The 19997-nt window shown below is 36.2% G+C and overlaps 1 protein-coding gene across 4 annotated transcripts in view; it reads right to left on the bottom strand.

The window, feature by feature from the left end:
* MED14 (mediator complex subunit 14) overlaps nt 1-19997 on the bottom strand; it is an 85946-nt gene that overhangs the window by 46061 nt on the left and 19888 nt on the right. For all 4 annotated transcript variants that reach the window (XM_015127216.3, XM_015127215.2, XM_015127214.2 and 1 more), the window contains exons 4-13: nt 19236-19409; nt 18462-18591; nt 17598-17726; nt 16864-16971; nt 15852-15984; nt 14688-14838; nt 14049-14160; nt 7811-7936; nt 5262-5340; nt 1152-1311 (exon numbers count right to left, since the gene is read on the bottom strand). In XM_015127216.3, coding sequence (XP_014982702.2) covers nt 1152-1311; nt 5262-5340; nt 7811-7936; nt 14049-14160; nt 14688-14838; nt 15852-15984; nt 16864-16971; nt 17598-17726; nt 18462-18591; nt 19236-19409 — 1302 coding nt within the window. The remainder of the gene's footprint in view (nt 1-1151; nt 1312-5261; nt 5341-7810; nt 7937-14048; nt 14161-14687; nt 14839-15851; nt 15985-16863; nt 16972-17597; nt 17727-18461; nt 18592-19235; nt 19410-19997) is intronic.

Genomic DNA, 19997 nt, shown 5'->3' on the forward strand with positions numbered 1-19997 from the left:
AAAGTTCACTCCTATTACTTTCAACCAACAATCTTGAATTAAAATTTTTATTTTTATTTTATTTTTGTAAGAGACGAGGTCTCACTATATTGCTTAAGCTGATCTCAAACGTCTGGGCTCAAGTGATCCTCCTGCCTCAGCCTCCCAAAGTGTTAGTTTTACAGGTGTGAGCCACCACACCTGGCCTGAATTAATATTTGTAAAACATAGATTCTTAGCCAACACATCTACTTGGTATACTTGGTATATATACAGAAATTTCTTTTTTTTTTTTTTTTTTTTCTGAGACAGAGTCACCCAGGTTGGAGTGCAATGGCGCCATCTCAGCTCACTGCAAGTTCCACCTCCTGGGTTCACGCCATTCTCCTGCCTCAGCCTCCCAAGTAGCTGGGACTACAGGCACCTGCCACCATGCCTGGCTAATTTTTTGTTTTTGTATTTTCAGTAGAGATGGGGTTTCATCGTGTTAGCCAGGATGGTCTCCATCTCCTGACCTCGTGATCTGCCTGCCTCGGCCTCCCAAGTGCTGGGATTACAGGTGTGAGCCACCACGCCCGGCCAGAAATTTCAACAAGCAGGAAAATATATTCAGAATGAGCTCATATTTCAAATTATTGCAAATTTAAACTAATTCAAAAATAAAGAAACTAGAAAACATACAGAAACAGTGAAAAAGGAATAAGAGAAGACCTCACTGTGCACTAAAAGGAACACATACTCAATAAAAAGAAAGATGCCTTCAATCAATGAAGGATGAAAAAATAAAGCCAATTCAGCCAGTCCATATTTGAAAGGTTTCACTATACAAGTTAATATTCAAGTCAAACAACTTTATTTGACATCAAAACATCACCAGACCTTTACAGGAATTGCTCTCAAATTTTTTATTCTTACAGAGATGTCTCATTGCAATCAAAGACTAGGCCTCATGACAGGACAGATCCTAGAGTGAGGGATAGGGTTATACCTTATGTTCCCCAACTGAGACATGACATTCCTCTCTCCCCCATTTCTAACCCCCTGGGTTGAGAATCACTATATGAAAGTCAAATATTCAATAAAATTCATTGGCAAGTTAAATAATAAGTCATTTAAGATACTAACAGAATTACTAAACTTGATCACTCCAAATCACTCCTTTGCATACTTACAATGTAGTATTGTGGAAGGCGGGTAAGTTTAATGAACAGTTTATTCTTAGAAAGGTTTCCAATAGGATGAGTTGAGTAATTGGAAAGCTGCAATGTTTCACTGCTTATCGTAGGCAGATGTTTTATAGACTGCTTGCAACGCTGCTGTCCAAGCCAAAACCTGAATTTAAAAGTGATAATCCACATCAAATCTCAGACTTTTCTGATTATCTGTGTGCTATCGATTTACGAATGATTAAAGACCATTAAAAAAAACAATTAATTGAAATTTAACTGAACTAATAAAAGGACACATGGCCATAATGACAAATCATTTCTTCATAGTTTTGCATTAGACCGTCAATTCTAGTTTTAGTTTAAGAAGTTTAAACCACAATGTGAATGATCTTAGTTATAAGGTAGAATTAACTATAAGGATGAGATACTATATTAGTTTATTATAAGGAGTGACAGATTTCCTATAGTTTAAAGACAGCATCAACTAATCTCAATATTCTTTATATAGCCCCAGTTTTTAAATTGTGTATGTGTGAAGTGTGTAGTATACCTAGCAGGTCCCAGTAGTATTAACTACCTTTGTTCCCACAAAGGTAAGCTGCCAGATTTCACTGATGTTTTTAATATAGTACTCCCCTTATTCCTTGTATGTGATTATCTATCCTTGAAACTAGGATACCATATAATATGTAAAAAAGGGATAAAATGGCTGGTTCACAAACTCCACTGATGCATAATGAAACTACAGAAAACAAGAATTTTCACAGCAGCATAACAATGCCACAACATCCCAGCTCATATCAGCAGCCTTGCCTTGATGAATAGGGCAAAGACCAGTTTGGGTGCTGATACATTTGTGTGGCAAGTTGCATGTGGTACAAACTGTATACCAGTCATGTGCAGTAAAACCACGTTATAATATATGACATTTTAAGGGTAGTTTATCAACTGTTCTGGAAACCGTTTTGTTTTTTTCATTGAAAGAAAAATTTAACTACAACTTTACGATCAAATGCAAGAATTGGTTACTGATGAAGGAATGAAGATAAATTTTGAAAATATACCATCACTTGCTTCATTTTGAATAAAAATTAAAAATTAATATCCTGAACTTGCTAAAATTTCTTTCAAATCTCTACTTTGATTCCCATCAACATAGCTTTGTGAGAATGATATCTCTACTATGTATGTTATTAAAAGGAAAACATGAGAAACATCTCTCATGATTAGCATGATCATCAATCTAACACAGACAAGTTATTACAAACAAGAAACAAGCTCATGTGTCACATTAAAAATTCTAACTACTGATATACCAGGTGGTCTTTTCAAAGTCGATCTGAAATGGCTATCTCACTCTTCACTATTTGTTATGATTCTGTGGGACAAAAAACTTGAGTCTAAGTGACTTTCTATATTAATTGCGTGTGTGTACACTTTCAATGAAAAATGTACACAGTTTCCATAATTTTCTTTTTTCCTATGTTTGTTCTGATTATATTTAGTGAAGTGTAACTTTATCTGTTGATTCTAATAAAAAAACACTGGGGCTTATATCTTGTACATGTTCTTTCATTTCTTTTTTCTTAGAATGCATTTTTATTGCACATTATTTAAAAAAGTAATCACATGAACAAACAGATGCTCAACATCATTATTAGGGAAATACAAATCAAAATTACAATGAGATACTTCTTCATACTCATTAGGATGTCTATATTCAAAGACAGTAACAATTGTTGGCAAGGATGTAGAGAAATGGAAATTCTCGCAACATTACTGATGGGGTTGTAAAATGGCACAGTCATTCTGGAAAACAGTTTGGCATTTTCTTTTAAAAGCTAAACAAATTACTGTACGCCCTAGCAGTTCCACTCCTTGGTGCCACTCCAAGAGAAAAGAAAACATAAGTCCATATATAGACTTACATGAATGTTCATGGCATCATTATGCATAATAACCAAAAAGTGGAAACAATCCAAATGTTCATCAATTGATGAATGGATAAACCAAACGTGGTATATCCATACAGTGAAATATTATTCAGTCATAAAAAGGAATGAAGTACTGATATATGCTACAATATGGATGAACCTTGAAAACATTATGCTAAGTGAAAGAAGCCAGTCACAAAAGACAGCATATTTTGATTCTACTTTATATGAAATGACCAGAAAAGGCAAATAGAAAGTGGATTCAGAGTTTTCTGAGGTTGGGAATGGTTAACTATAAATGGACATTTCTTTGGGGTGATGGAAATGTCCTACATGTTCTAAAAGTAGATTGTGGTGATGGTTGCAAAAGTCAGTAAATTTGCAACAAATCATTGAATTGTACACTTAAAATGGGTGCATTTTTATGGTATGTAAATTATACCTCAATAAAGTTATTTCAAAAAATCAGCGTCCCATGATAGATTAGTGACAAACTGGTCATTCACCACAGATCATTTGAGAAACACTATTATAAATGACAATCAGGGGACTTTTCTTATAAATAAATTATGTAAGTTTACGTACAGGCACACATTTGGTGAGTTAAAGGCTTCTGGGACTTAGCTTTCTGGTTTTAGTTTATATTTTGGGCAGCTAGAACTGCCAGATAAACAACCTCAAGTTATGCAAGATGTGAATTATTAAGCATGTTAGGATATTTAAACCTTGCTTATTTAGCCAAAATGCACAATGATGCTAAAACACTAAAAGTTTTAGAAATCGCTACCCAGATTAATGACTGATTTTTTTTTTCACATACAGATAAACTAAATAGCTGCTCAAAAATAAAGGCTCACATAATATTATCTATCTACTGGCTTTAAAAATCATTCCCTGGGCTGGGCACAGTGGCTCATGCCTGTAATCCCAGCACTTTGGGAGGCCAAGGCAGGCACATCACACCTGAGGTCAGGAGTTTGAGACCAGCCTGGCCAACATGGTGAAACTCCGTCTCTACTAAAAATACAAAAAATTAGTTTGGCATGGCGGCACACACCTGTAATCCCAGTCATTCGGGAGGCTGAGGCAGGAGAATCCCTTGAACCCGGGAGGCAGAGGTTGCAGTAAGCTGAGATAACGCTACTGCACTCCAGCCTGGGCAACAGAGTGAGACTGTCTCAAAAAAAAAAAAAAAAAAAAAAAAAAAAATCCCTGAAAACAAAAACTGGCTGGGCATGGTGGTATGCGCCTGTGGTCCCAGCTATTTAGGAGGCTGAGGTAGAAGAATCGCTTAAGCCTGGAAGGCAGAGGTTGCAGTGAGCTGAGATCACGCTATTGTACTCTACTCCAGCCTGGGTGGCAACAAAGCAAAACCCTGTCTCAAAAAAAAAAAAAAAAAAAAAATCATACCCTGTTAATGAAAACATTACTTGGTTATATTGAATTTTTCAAATATTGGCTAAAGGGAAGGGCAGAGGCTAAAAGATTATAAGAACAATAGATCCCACTTTATAGTCTTTTCTTTAGACAAGCCCCACTTGCCCCCCGTACTGCCTTCTCCATTTGCCAGTTTTGGTTTTAGTCTCTGAATTTTTTTTATCCTTTGGAATTTTGTTTTATTAATTTTAAGAGTTTGTTAGAGTTGCTATAAGGGTACCTTTGTGTACCAGAGTGGCAATGAAACTCCACAGAATTATATCTAGCTCCATTTTCAATTTTATTTACTTTAACAGTGTGAAGCATTTAAAGGATTTTGAGCCAAATTGAATGACAGTGTTCGAGAAGCAGAAATGACTTTTGAAAGTGTCAGTTGGTAGTCAACCACGATGATTACCCTGGATAAGAACAAATAGGACTTTATTACAGAGAACACTTGATACAATAAAATTCATTGTTTAAGTGATTTGTAAAGTGCTTGTACAGAAGAAAATGTGGTAAGGGATGAAAGTTGAGTGTTATGCCGTTCACACCTATATTTGCTCTAGAGGAGAATTTGATATGAGAAACTGACATCTTGGAACTATTTCAAGATAATTTAGATTCTAAGGTACCAAAAGGCACTTAAGTTTCATGTCATAAACCTTAAGGACAGTGACTGACCAAAAGTAATGAGGGAGAAGAAAACATCTTGTCAAAATAAGTTTCCATTTTTAGTCTTGAGCTATATAAATAAGCTTACTTAAGTTGCTGAATCCAGGGTATGATTCGTTTCATATCATCATTCACAGACTTCTCCATGTCATCCAGGGTGGCCTGGTCTACAGAATAAAGCACCTAATTAATTAACTGCTTACATGGGAAACAAAACCTTTATCTAAGTAGTGTAAAACAAATGAAAATTATTGTTTAAGGCAGAAAATTATGTTGTTTTTGAGTCAGAGAAAAATTAAACTAAATGTATCATGAGAAATAAGCCAACCTAGTTTGTTTTCCCTCTTTAACATTTAGGCAGCATTATAGATACGACAACTAATTAATAGCAAATGTACACTGGCAGCAAGAACAAGTAACAAACACATGAATCCATTTTTTGCCTATATTTTAATTCCCCAAACTCTTAGTCTACTTAATCAGTATTTTTAAATTATAAGTATTTAAAACTCACAGTATTAGTAGACTTAGAACCTTAAAAATCATAAAATCAAAAACTCCACTGAAATGTTTACTTATGAAACACAAATGATCTCTGGCATATGCAAGAGCTGTTGGCTGAAGATCAGCTTGCAAATTAAGTCAGTTAGAATTTTTAATGACAGTAGAAAATGCTAGTAAATAATGAGCAAAAAAAGCAAGACACAAAATGATTTTGATTAATGGGGACAAAGTATAGAAAAAATTAGAAAAGCACTGCTATGGGGTCAACTATGTCCCCCCAAGATCCATATGTTGAACCCCTAATCCTCAGTGTGATGGTATTTGGAGAAGGGGTCTTTGGGAGGCAATTAGGTTTAAATGAGGTCATGAAGGTAGGGACTTCATGAAGGATCAGTAGTAGACTCATAAGAACGGAGGCCAGAGAAGTTGCTCTCTCAGCCATGTGAAGACACAGCAAGAAGGCAGCTGTCTACATACAAGCTAGAAAGAGAGCTCTCATCAGAAATCAACCACGCTGACACCTTGATCTTGAATTTCTGGCTTCCAGAACTATGATAAAATAAATTTCTGTTAAGTCACCTAGTCTATGATATTTTGTTATGGCAGCCTGAGCTGCTAAGACAAGCATACATCCCTAAAGACTATTTTCTGTTGCTTTTCTAATTTTTGTGCGTTTAAGTTTTTTATTTATGAGTATGTACTATGTTAATAATCAGGAAAACAGTTAAATATAAGTTTTTAATAACAAGTAACATTTGCCTTATTTGGAACCCACAGTTAAAGTAATTCATAAATGCGTCATTTAGCCATCATAAATGTGATGTCATTCAAAGTAATTAGTTCAGTTTTCCATGAGCAGCCCATAGAAAAAATCTATGGCTATAAAATATAACCAGAAAGTCCTTTATTTTCAACCTTTCTAGCTGAATATTAATTTCAAATAGCAGATGTCCTAATATATTCAAGAACACTGTCCAGTAGCAATACAAAAACACTAAATTCTTATTTCATCATTTCAGAACACCAACTCAGTAGCAGAACAAGTAAGAAATCAAACTTTAATTTCTACTGTGTTTAGCCCAGAAAAAAAAAAATCCTTTCCTCCAGGATTCTGTACCTCAAGTCATCTTAGCTGTTTCTACTGTAATAAAAATGTTCTTCAGCCACAAATGACATTAGAATTCCTTGTTGTAATTTCCATGTCACCCAGTGGTAAAATAGAAACTGAGCTACTGGGACAGATAAGTTAACCTAAAAAAACAGCGGCCATCAACATTATTTTACATAAGCAAACATGAATATGCTTTATACTGGGAAGTTCAACATCTGCTACAAGAAAATCCAAAGTAGAGTTAAAAACGCCCTGAGGAACTGACATCAGCCAGAGTTATTGTTTCCATACCCACTTTCGACACTACATACACCATTCTTTCTTTTTCAATTTTTATTTATTTTATAATACTTTAAGTTCTAGGGTACATGTGCACAATGTGCAGGTTTGTTGCGTATGTATACATGTACTATGGGTGTGCTGCACCCATTAACTCATCATTTACATTGGGTATTTCTCTTAATGCCATCCCTCCCCTCTCCCCAGACCCCAAAACAGGCCCCAGTGTGTGATGTTCCCCACCCTGTGTCCAAGTGTTCTCATTGTTCAATTCCCACCTGTGAGGGAGAACATACGGTGTTTGGTTTTCTGTCCTTGTGATAGTTTGCTCAGAATGATGGTTTCTAGCTTTATTCATGTCCCTACAAAGGACATGAACTCATCCTTTTTTATGGCTGCATAGTATTCCATGGTGTATGTGTGCCACATTTTCTTTTTTTTATTATTATTATTATTATTATACTTTAAGTTCTAGGGTACATGTGCATAACGTGCAGGTTTGTTACATATGTATACTTGTGCCATATTGGTGTGCTGCACCCATCAACTCGTCATTTACATCAGGTATAACTCCCAATGCAATCCCTCCCCTCTCCCCCCTCCCCATGATGAGATCACTTGGACTCGGGAAGGGGAACATCATACACCATTCTTTCTAATACCTAATGACAGAAAATGTTTATTTTTTTGTTGTTAAAAATAATTTTTCTTACATTGAATGATTATATCATTTAGTAACTTACCAAGTCCATAAAGCATCAATTGAAACATTCCAGAATGCAAATCTACAAAAATGTGCAGACACTCTGAATTACCACAGGGCTCCAAGATGGGAACAACAAGAGCTGGGAGTGCAGTCTCTATGGAAGCTGAACAATCAAGAATTAAAAATTACTTTTCCATCTGAATATTTTCCAGAAAAATTATTTCTCAATCAATGAGTACAAACAAACCAACTATTGAAGGATCCTAAATGTTAGAGGAAAAACATGATTTTGCAAAATTTGCAATCGTATTATCATGTCAGTTAGTAGTTCAAAAAGAAAAGAAATTTTCAAGGTGACTTGAAACAAACATGCCCATCTCAAATACTACAGCAAAAAAAATCCAAAATTTCTTAAAGAGGGTTGAAATAGTGAAAATTCAATTTCATCAGTGAGCTGAGTTCTAGTTTTACTTTCACTTGGTAATTACTAATAAGTTAATTAATTTTTAAGGATTTTCTCTCATATATAATGGAAAGAAAACTGGTTGTTTGTAAACAGAATAAATATCTTCTATGGCCGCATGATTTTCAATGCCATTCTTCATAAAAAAGAGGTATTCTGGCAATTAGAGCCCATGTGTTTAAAGAAACACTTGAAAACTAATAAACATTATTGATTACTCAGGAAGAAAAATTTTTTTCAAGTCATTTGTGTACTCCATTTCAAGTCCCAGATGAATTAAGAACATAGGCAACTGCTAAACACAAATCCCCAAAGCTGACAATATACCTGATCTAGAGTTTCATAGTATTTCCACCAGGCCCAATTAACTTTTCTCTTAATTCTGCAAGTGACATAATGAAATCCAGTAAACAAGCAAAACATTGAAAACACACTAAGTGCTGATCAGATTGAGGGGTTGTAAAAGGAATATGCTCTTCTTGTTACCAAGTTCCTCTGAAGCTACAGCACAGAAAAAGAAAGGCAGATACAGAGGGGAATGGCGATACAGGTGCAGGAAGGAGAGGTAACGTGGCAGGCGCAGAGGGGAGTGGCGATGCAGGCTTTTCACCAGGCGTGGCTTCTGCCTGCTACTTTGTCAAACAAGGACAATAACATCTTCCCCTCTATGCCACAGGTTGTTAGGATCAAGAAATGACAAGGCTGTAAAAGTGCTTTAAAAAGCAAAGTGTTCGACAAATGTATATTATCTATATTCCTTTTGAATCAAAGAAACAAACCAAAACCTCTTACTATAAATTTTCAATAATTCAAATGGGTGACATTACCATTGGTACTGTCTACACAAACAAATTATCAAACAAATTAATAAAGTAAAAGATTGCAGAAGATATATTTAATTAGAGAAAAATAAATTGCTTTAAAGCACAGGGTGAGCATCCTAAACTCCAAAATTTGAAATGCTCCAAAATCCAAAACTTTTTGAGTGCTGACATGATGCTCAAAGGAAATGCTTAATGAAGCATTTTGGATTTCGGATTTTCAGATTTGGGATGCTCAACCTGTAAGTATAAATACAAATATTCCAAACCTGAAAAAAACATCCGAGATCTGAAATACTTCTGTTCTCAAGCATTTCAGATAAGGGATACTCAACCTGTACATCTAATACATATTTGTATACAAAATGTTTAACATGCAAATCCAGCAGAACTCTGACCTGAAAAAAACAGAACAAAAAGGGCAAAAACAAAAATTTCTTTTACCATATAATTCAGACCAATGTGACAAATTAGTTCAAATCAGTGATGTTTTGCTGAACTTACTATGTTAACATAATAAAAAGTTATTACAAATATGAAACAGAGTTACTGATTTTTGAAACATTTCCATACTGTTACAATTCCTGACAGGGTAGGAGTGGATTCTCTAAAGCAAAACCATTTCTAAAGTGTGGCAACGGAGCAAAACCAGTTCTGGGAATTGGGGTAACAATTATAATTTCAATCTAATTACCACAATTGAGTATTCTTAGAAAAATAGGGCATCAAAGAATACAGAGAACACAGTTCAAAAGACAAGAAATACTTAGACATAAATTGATGTACATATTTTTTAACCACCAATGCCCACAGTTTTCTTTACAGAAAATAAAATACATAATGCCCTAAAGCATATAAAGGCAACAGGTTTTAGGTATACAAAAATGGGGAAACTTGCAAAGAAAATAAAGAAGAGGGAATTAAAAGCAGTGTAAGATGACAGGACTTGCTGCTATTTCGTCCCGCAAGAACACATACGTATCTCCTTTTATTTCTATCATTTATTGAGAACAAGATGAGGAATGGATGAACAGACAGTAATATGAAGTGTGAAGAGTGAAGAGCAGCAACTAAGCTCAATTAGGAATGGCTGTGTGTGGTTCATAGCTTCCAAACTGATCAGGATGCCCTGATTACAAGCGCTGAAGGGTAGAGTACAACACAAGGGAGCAGCACCCTGGCTTTCAAGAGTTAGGCAATGCTGCCAACTGGGCCATATCTCAAGTTACTTTTAGTGCCTTGCACTGCCTTTTTGGAACTTATCTCCAAAGTCCTGCCTCCTCTCCCCTAAACCATTTCTACCCCCACGAAACCACATACCTGAGCTGCTCAAAATCTGAAGTCTATGCCTTCCCCTAGCCTTCCCTTGAAATGCTCCATTCTCTGAGCTACTCATTTCCTTGGGTTATTCCAGTTAGGTGTTAAAAGAAAAGCCAGCTGATTTAAGGGTGACTGCACTAAGGGATTCTAAGAATAGACTATGTAGTCCCTGGTTCCAGTAGGGATCTTAATAAAGCATGCTCACCCATCAAAAAAGGATCAAGTAAGACTACATGGAGAGTATAAATGCATGCATGTGAATTTTAAAAACAAGTTAAAGCACACGCTCTAAAATGGTGGGTCGGCAGACCCTTTCCTCTAGCAGTCCTCATTTCTAGAACTGTCCTGATTAAAGCAGAACTGAGGAGATCAACCCCGCATGCAAGCTTCCCCGTTCCTTCCAAATTATAGTCCCTAAGGCACCCTTCTCTAACACCTAGGACTCTACAAAACACCTAGGGCTTGAAAACCACTGGTGTAGCACATTCCTACTAGAGTTTAAGATCTAGGAAGAGCCTGGACTATTATAATATCCTCAAATTTCAGATGAGGAGAATGGCCCAAATAGTATAAATGACTTGTTTAAGAGCAGACAGCTGAACTCAGATCTCTAACATTTCTACAAAAAGGAATTTTACACCTGAGTTCTGAAGACTTCTCTTTAGAAATCTTCAGAACCTAGGTGAACAGTACACAAAACCATTCCTATGTAAACATATGCTTTGAGTTTATTTTTCAAAGTAATTTATCCCTTGGCAGTCATAGTTTTTTGTTTCTATTTTTTAACTTACAAGTTTTTGCTCCGTTTTTTTACTAAGCCTTGTTTACAGATGATACTAAAGTAAACCAAAGCCTATCAAAAGATTACACACCCCCTATTTTCTGGAATCTCAACAACTGAAGTTTTGAAAAATTAGAAAAATTAAGATTGCAAAATACTTAAACTCTTCCTTAAGAACAAAAGAGGTGGACATGGTGGTTCACACTTGTAATCCCAGCACTTTGGGAGGCCAATGTGGAAGGATTGCTTGAGCCCAGGAGCATAAGACCAGCCTGTTCAGCAGGCCATGGACTTAAAATAGATAGATAGATAGATAGATAGATAGATAGATAGATAGATAGATAGATAGAGAGATAGACAGACAGACAGACAGACAGACAGACAGATAAAGACCAGCCTGGGCAACACAGTGAGACCCCATTTCTTAAAAAAGAGAGAACAAAAGGGGAATTTCAACAAGGGTGACAAGACAATTAAATAGGAAAAAACAGTCTTCAACAAATGTTACTGAGATAACTGCATCCTCACATAAAAGAATGCAAACAATAGCAAGTATTGGTGAGGATGTGGACAAAATGAAACTTTCCCACTTTGCTGGTTAGATTGTAAAGTGGTGTTAAACACGTCAAAAGGTTAAACAGAGTTACCACAAGACCCGGCCATTACACTCCTAGGTGTACAGCCAAGAGAAATGAAAACTTATGTCCACACAAAAACTTGGGCATGAATGTTCATAGCAGCATTATCCACAATAGCCAAAAAAGAAAAACAACCCCAATGTTCAACAATGATGAATGGATAAACAAAAGACGGTATAGCCATACAATGGATTATTTGACAATAAAAGTGAATGAAGTATTGAAACATACTGTGAACCTCAAAAAAATTGTGTTAAAAACAGTATGTAAGAGACCACACATTATGATTCCATTTATATGAAATGTCCAAATAGGCAAATCTATAGAGGTAGAAAGTAGATTAATGATTGCCAGAAGGGAGACAGAGAAGGAGAGGGGTGACTGGGTTGTGACTGCTAATGGGTACACAGTTTCTTTCTGGGATGATTCAAATGTTCTAAAATCGGCCAGGCGCAGTGGCTCACGCCTGTAATCCCAGCACTTTGGGAGGCCGAGGCAGGCGGATCATGAGGTCAGGCGATCGAGACCATCCTGGCTAACATGGTGAAACCCCGTCTCTACTAAAAATACAAAAAATTAGCCGGGCACGGTGGCGGGTGCCTGTAGTCCCAGCTACTAGGGAGGCTGAGCCAGGAGAATGGCGTGAACCCGGGAGGCGGAGCCTGCAGTGAGCTGAGATCACGCCACTGCACTCCAGCCTGGGCGACAGGGCAAGACTCCATCTCCAAAAAAAAAAAAAAAGTTCTAAAATCAAATTGCAGTGATAGTTGCACAACTCTTTCCGTAAAAACCACTGAATGAGGTAATTATATGTGAATTATATCTCAATAAAGCTATGAAGAAAAAAACACCAAAAGGGGGCAGTGGTTAGTAGCCTTTCTAACTCCAGTGAGAGTTTCAATTATACTTTCCAATCATAATTTTTAGGTCTGTATTTAACATCTTTGCTTGAGGGATTAAAGGGGAGGGCCTTCTAATGAAGCTTTTAATTAAATTAAGATAATGAAGTACTGATGAAGCTAATGTTAAACCCTGATAGGGCTAATGGACAGGCACCCCCAAGATACATCTAACCAATAGATTCACCAAATTTCTGGCAGATTCTTTATTTCTTTTATAAGGCCCATATTTGCATTTTTGTTAAGTTAGGCTGCCCCTCTCCTTAGTCTCTTTAAAAATATAAGCTAATGCTTTGGTTTATGCTTTTTCACCTCTATCTTTTCACTTTCTTTGAATGAGTATGTATTCTAAATGCACATTTCGTTTTCTAACTTTCTGTCTTTCCTTCAGGCAATTTTTTAAAAATCTATTTCTGTCAAAGTGGTTTTAATTCAGAGTTACTAGTACATACCTAAGAAGCAGCTTTTTTAAGTATAATGGGTTGAGCTGGGCTCTGTGATGACAAAAGGAAGTACCTTCGTTACTAGCACTGTTAAGACTTCCTACTTATAAGGCACTTCACTTACGTCATCTAACTTAATTAAAGACTGTGCACTGCAGGCACAAGGTAATTATGGCCAAAAACAATTGGGGCAGGGATAGTAAATATGCTCATTATGATGTTGTGAACCTATATTCCTAGAATGAAAGGGTTCACTTTCTAAATGACTGTCCCTCAAAGCTCTGAATATACTTGCTAGGTAATTAAACTTGGAAGATTTTTCACTATGTCCATGTACCTGCATTTCTTATTTGAACTCTGTTAATAATTTTTAAAACTTTTAAAAAAAGACAAGGGATGAATTCTGCTTCACTCAAAGGGGCATATTTTACAAGTATATTATAAATATTTGGAATGTTGTTTTATCACTAGAAAAAAGTTTTAAAATCATTCATATTAAATTGTTAGCTCATGTTTCATAAAGTTTTTCTTTTTTATTTAAAAAATTTTATAAATAGACACGGGGTCTCATTTTTTGCCCAGGCTTGTCTAGAACTCCTGGCCTCAAGTGATCCTTACATCTCGGCCTCCCAAAGTGCTGGTATTACAGGCATGAGCCGCCATGCCCAGCCCCATTTCATAAAGTTTTAAGGAAATCCAATACACAAATGTTTCAAAAATGAGGCCAAGCTAAATAAGTAATAAGGGAAAAATTACGACAAGTTTGGCAGATCACAAGTTAAATGCAGAAATACCAGCTTCCACAATAAAAGCAAAATATCAGGAAAAAGTCATATTAAGATTCCCATCAAATAAAACTGGATACTAGTTTAAACCAAAGAAAAACAAATGTCAGTTTAAAAGAACCTACAGTTTTCATTGGCATTGAAGCCTCTAAGAATGGCCTTCAGTTCTTGGAGCTTCTGATGAGCTCTTGCATGGACACTGTCAATCAGGAGTTTTTCTATTGATAAGTGGTCAATCTGCATAAATAAGAACAACAAATTCATACATGCAATTTAAACATTTTTACTTTAAAAGCCCAACAGTAGATTACTGTGCTTCAAAATATTTCCTTTTGGAATCACATTGATTAAGTGTTAACCACTAATAGAAAGCAAACTTAAAGTTAAAAATTAACTAACATGGTATTGAGTTAAAAATTAACTTACATGGTATTGATAGCTTAAAAACTATAGTTAACATTTTGGTAAGTAAAGGCAAAGATATTACAAATTAGTTATGGTGCCCTAATGCCAGACCTTAAAATTAAAATGGTATCTGATCTAAATTATAAAATATGAAAGAATATCTTAAAAATTATATATTATAGTATCAGATGTTTTTAAAAAAACAACAAATGTAAGAAATGTAACATTTACTTAAAATAAGTTTCATAAAAGGTTTTAGGAAGAATTAGATATTTCTAAAAATTTATGCTAAGAGTTTAAGGATAAATGGCAAGTTACATTCATTTAAACCAATATTAAAATATATTGAGATCTTTTACCTTCATGGCTCTTTCTACTAATTTGGAATCAGAAGCTGGCAAAGGAGGATCATGAAAAATCTGTAAAGGCTTGGAGACATCATTCTCATCAATTTTAATTGTAACTTTGTGAACAGATGCTGTTCCAGTTTTTCTCCCAAGAACCTGTTGACTAAAGAAAAAAAAATGAAGAATTTTTTTCAACACCGTCTGTTAACTTCTAGAATAAAATAGAGACAATCCATTGTGCAGTTTAGCCAGAGCCTGGAATATGGCAGGCCCTCAGTGTTTGTGGAGGGAATAATAATGGGAAGATAGCTATTCTGTAATCCAATACAATATTTGATTTATTGCATTAAGATATATAATTTAAAAATAAAACATATACACACACGAAAAAGAACCCCAAAACAAAAACTACCTGTTTTCAAAGTGGCATCTACTCACCTCTGACTCCTTTACAGAAAATGGTGGTCATTTGGGATAATAAGATGCGGGGGTGAGGAGAAAAACAGGAATCAAATAAAGTTCAAACAGGGAATTGAGAGTTGTAAACAGTCCAATACCGATTTTCTCCCAAAGAAAAGTTTTTAACAGGCACAATTCAAAGTGGAAAACTGTGGTAAGCATGTATGTTTTTAAAAATGATATCCAACAATCTAACCTAATGGTCTTTTAGCAATTTGGTATAAGTCCAGAGTAAACTAACCTCTCAAACTTTTTAAGAATAGTAAGTCTTAGTACAAATAGGTAAATGTCTATGTATTTAAAACATGTTCTACAACAGGTGTCAACTATGGATGTCCTAGGTGGTCTACATAATACCATGGGACCTTACTAAACAAAAGCATCTTACTAGAGGTGCATAGCTATTGGTATACAGTCATTCCTTGGTATACTTGGAAGACTGGCTCCAGGATTCCTGTCCCAATACCAAAATCCATGCAAACTCATGTCTTGCAATCAGTTCTGCAGTCAGCCAGCAGAACCCACGTATAGGGAAGGTTGGCCCTATACGCACGTTTCGCATCTTGCAAATTGATCTGCATATAAGTGGACCCACACAATTCAAGCTTGTGTTATCCAAGGGTCAACAGTATATTAAATCAGATGTATGAGAGAAAAACAGAAATAAAAGAGTATTTACAGTCATAGCACGAACCCACCAGAACTGATTTTACTTACTTCCAAACTGAGAGGGAGAGGCACTTTCCAGCATGATACCTTTCCACCTGTACAAGGTCTCCCCACCGTTCTCGGATTAACATTAGAGTTTGGGAATGTAACACTTCTAACTGAAGTGATAAACAGAAAGAATCTGATAGATGTTGTTAAGTAAAATTAATATGTTACACCAACAGTCAATCAAATACAGGCAAACTTCATTTAAGAAAGGCTCTCTTATTGAAAAACTGGAGAAAAATTTCTGAAGAAAATTTCTGAAATGATTATTTCTCCAATGGCTCATCCTAAAAAGTGTTATAATTTATAGCATAATTTCAGAAAAAGGTTTTATATTTTTTAAACCAATATAAAACCATAAAGTGTGGGTTGTGTCTTAATTTATCATAGTTTAGAGAACACGGATTGACCAAAGAGTACTATTTTTTTTCACCAAACAGTACTTTTTTATTATTATTATTTTTTGCTTGTGGTGACGGAGTCTTGCTCTGTCATCCAGGCTGAAGTGCGGTGGCACAATCTCAGCTCACTGCAACCTCTGCTTCCTGGGTTCAAGCGACTCTCCCGTCTCAGGCTCCCTAGTAGCTGGGATTACAGGTGCTCACCACCACAACAGGCTTTTTTTTTTTTTTAAGTAGAGACGGGGTTTCACCATGGTGGCCAGGCAGGTCTTGAACTCCTGACCTCAAGTGATACACCCGCCTCAGCCTCCCAAAGTGCTGGGATTACAGGCGTGAGCCACCATGCCCAACCTCAAACAACACTATTTTTAACTAATCACTTTTTGCTTTTACCTGCAAAGTCAACAGTAAAATTTTAAATTTGGTTTATTATAAACATATCACTATTCTTCACAGTGGCCAGTTCTCCAGCTCTATTTGCACCCTAAAAAGGGTGGGGGAGATGGGGGCAAGGAATGTAGACTGCTACAGTACAAGACTAAGGACAAATGAAAAATGTGGGAGAGGTACCACAAAACCCTTACAAATACATGTCTCAAATATCAGAAGGATACGCAGGCAGTTGTACATATCCTGAAGAGGTTTCTCATCAGCAAAGAGCCTAGACTGCACCAGCTGATGGATGAAGCTGATTTGCATGCTATGAACCAAAGCTCGCCCATCTTCCATTGGCAGAAGAAAAGAAGGTAGTTAATCAAATAGGTGTACAAATGTGTCACTATACCAACTAAGGAAGCACATAATAACAATGAATTTTTTTAAGAAGCACTGAAATTATCTACAGAAACTTGACATTGTACTCTGAGAAACACTGAAACTTCCACGGTCAATAGGTAGATACAATTACAAAACTTGCTTCAAATTACAGGATAAATTGCTACACACATTTATTATTTTGCAGGAATATATATATATATTTTAGAGACAGGATCTTGCTCTGTCACCCAGGCTAGAGTGCAGTGGCATGATCATGGCTCACTGCAGCCTCAACCTCCCTGGGCTCAGGTGATCCTCCCACCTCCCAACCCCAGCCTCCCAAGTAGCTGGGACTATAGGAGCACAACACCACACCTGGTTAATTTTTAAATTTTTTTTAGAAATGGGGTCTTGCTATATTGTCCAGGCTGGTCTCAAACTCCTGAGGTCAAGCAATCCACCTGCCTCAGCCTCCCAAAGTAGTGGGATTACAAGTATGAGCCATCATCCCCAGCTGGGAATATTTCAATAATATAAAAATATCAAACATTTAAATTAATACTTATGATTTAAATCACTACTTATGATTTACCTCCTGTTTCCTTATCCTCAACTAGAATTTCTAGCTTGAGAAGACGCCATGGAACATCAGGGTCATCTCCCATCACAGTCAAGGTGGCTTCAAATTCTCCTTCAACACGAAACTTCACCCGGCCATTTGCTTTTAGAAGAAAAAGATGAAGAAAAAGAAGTGTACTTTGCTAGAAAATGAGAATCTTCCCCCTGACCTAGAACTTTGAGTCTTACTTATAAAAATTTTTAAATAGATTGAAGGTTCTTTCATAAGGTTCCAACAATTCAATGGTTCCTGAATAAGAAGTAGCCAGCTTCCAGGTCAAGAAATGAAAGGCAACTCTTCTAACATAAATGAACAATATTTTCTTGAGGCTCAACTCTGGGGAGCCTCCTCTCTTTCCAGCCCCACTCCCAAGCTGCAAATACCAGCACTGTATTTCTGGGTACTAAAGAGAAATGATATGGCTGACAAGTCATAGAATCAAACACCATAAAACTGTCAGTCAAATCTTCACAATGCTATTTCTTTGAATAAAACCCAAAAAGCTGTTCAGGAAAATATTCTAACATGCAAATTCTGTCGCCCAGGCTGGAGTACAGTGGTGCAATCTTGGCTCACTGCAACCTCTGCCTCCCAGGTTCAAGCAATTATCATGCCTCAGTCACCCAAATAGCTGGGATTACAGGTGCGTGCCACCACACCCAGCTAATTTTTGTATTTTTAGTAGAGATGGGGTTTCACCATGTTGGCCAGGCTGGTCTCAAACTCCTGACCTCAAGTGATCTGTCTGCCTCAGCCTCCCAAAGTGCTAAGATTACAGGCATGAGCCACTGCACCTGGCCATCAAGTCTTAAAAAAAAATAAATTTCAGATACATACCAACTGTAAGATTTGCTAACTGAGGAGGAAGATCTGTGGTTACAAGCCGATGTCTAAGAATCTGATTCAGCTGATGGAGTGTGGCTTGTTTTTCAATTTTGGTAATTGGGTCTGGGGGAATAATTTTATCCTGCAAAAAAATTTAAGTGATTTGTAAATAATGTACGAAAAGGGATTTAAAAAAAAATCTTTTCCTGTTTTTATACAGTGTTTTCATATTTTACCTAAGAGAATCTCAACACACATTTCTGCAGTCTACATCCAAAAATAATGGCCATAACTATCATGCATAAGAGCAACAATGATTCCGGTCATTTAGCTGAGATCATAATACAACATGACCTCCTTTATGCTCTATTTACAAAGCAACTAAACATCACTTGATAACTTCCACAAGTTCTTACAAGTATAAAATACAATATGGCACCAAAATACCAAAATACAATTTGGTAGTCAGTAAACTACCAAAACAATAAAAGTTTAAAACACTTTCAAAAAGCAACTAGCATGCAGCATTTTCACATCTGAAATAGATGTTATGTCTGCACATCCGCGCTCCCCTGGGGAAAAAAAAATAAAACCTTCACCCATTTTGATATCTACTCACATCTGGCCCCAACTTATTTCAAAAAAGTACAACTTTAGTTATAGAGAAAAAAGCAAACTATATATACTGTTTGTTTTAACAATGTTTTTTGCTGGGCTACTTAATAATACAATCCAACCCAATGGCAAAACCTTTAGTTTTTAGGAACATGGGGGCAAAGCACTTACCCTAATGCAGGTTGGCAGCCGTGGGTAAGAGCCAGTAGTCAGTACATCAATGGCATATGGGATGGCAAAACTAGGCAGGCGTGCATGGACCAGAGCATCTCTAGCTAACGAGGCCAGGCGATCAGCAGTGTCCACAAACAGGATGGCTTGCTGATCTAAAAAGCTTGAAATCATCTTTAAAGTAAAGGGTAAATGTATTAAGCATCCCTGAAAACTATCTCCTTTTCACACTAAATATTGTTAAATCATTCCAAAGTAAACTTCAAGGGGAATTAATATAATAAGTTTTCCCTATTTCAAAGTAGTTCTTCAAACATTTTCCAGTAATCTGAAGAAGAAATATTTAATACATTTGTATTTGATATTAAGAGCAATAATTTTCTGTCACTTTAAGTAAAAGCTTTCTAATTCATTTATCCATTCTTAACATTACACATACATAATATCAACATTAGGAAAAATAAGTAGAATAAAATGGTTTTTTCTTCTTACAGACTTCCAGAGTTGGTTGGTAATGAAGGAGTTAAAAGCATGTACTCCTAGACCCAGACTGCCTTGTTCTCCATTTTAATTCTACTACTTACTAGCCCTGTAACCTTGGGCGAGTAACTTAACCTCTTTGTGCCTCAGTTTTTTCAGCTGTAAAATGGAGGTGATCATGATTACCAATCTCATAAAGTTGTTCTCAGGATTAAGAGTTAATGCAAAATAGAGAACACAGAAATCCACACATAGCCAACTCATTTTCCAAAAAAGCACCAA

Source organism: Macaca mulatta, chromosome X (assembly GCF_049350105.2).
Source record: "Macaca mulatta isolate MMU2019108-1 chromosome X, T2T-MMU8v2.0, whole genome shotgun sequence".
Lineage (NCBI taxonomy): Eukaryota > Metazoa > Chordata > Mammalia > Primates > Cercopithecidae > Macaca > Macaca mulatta.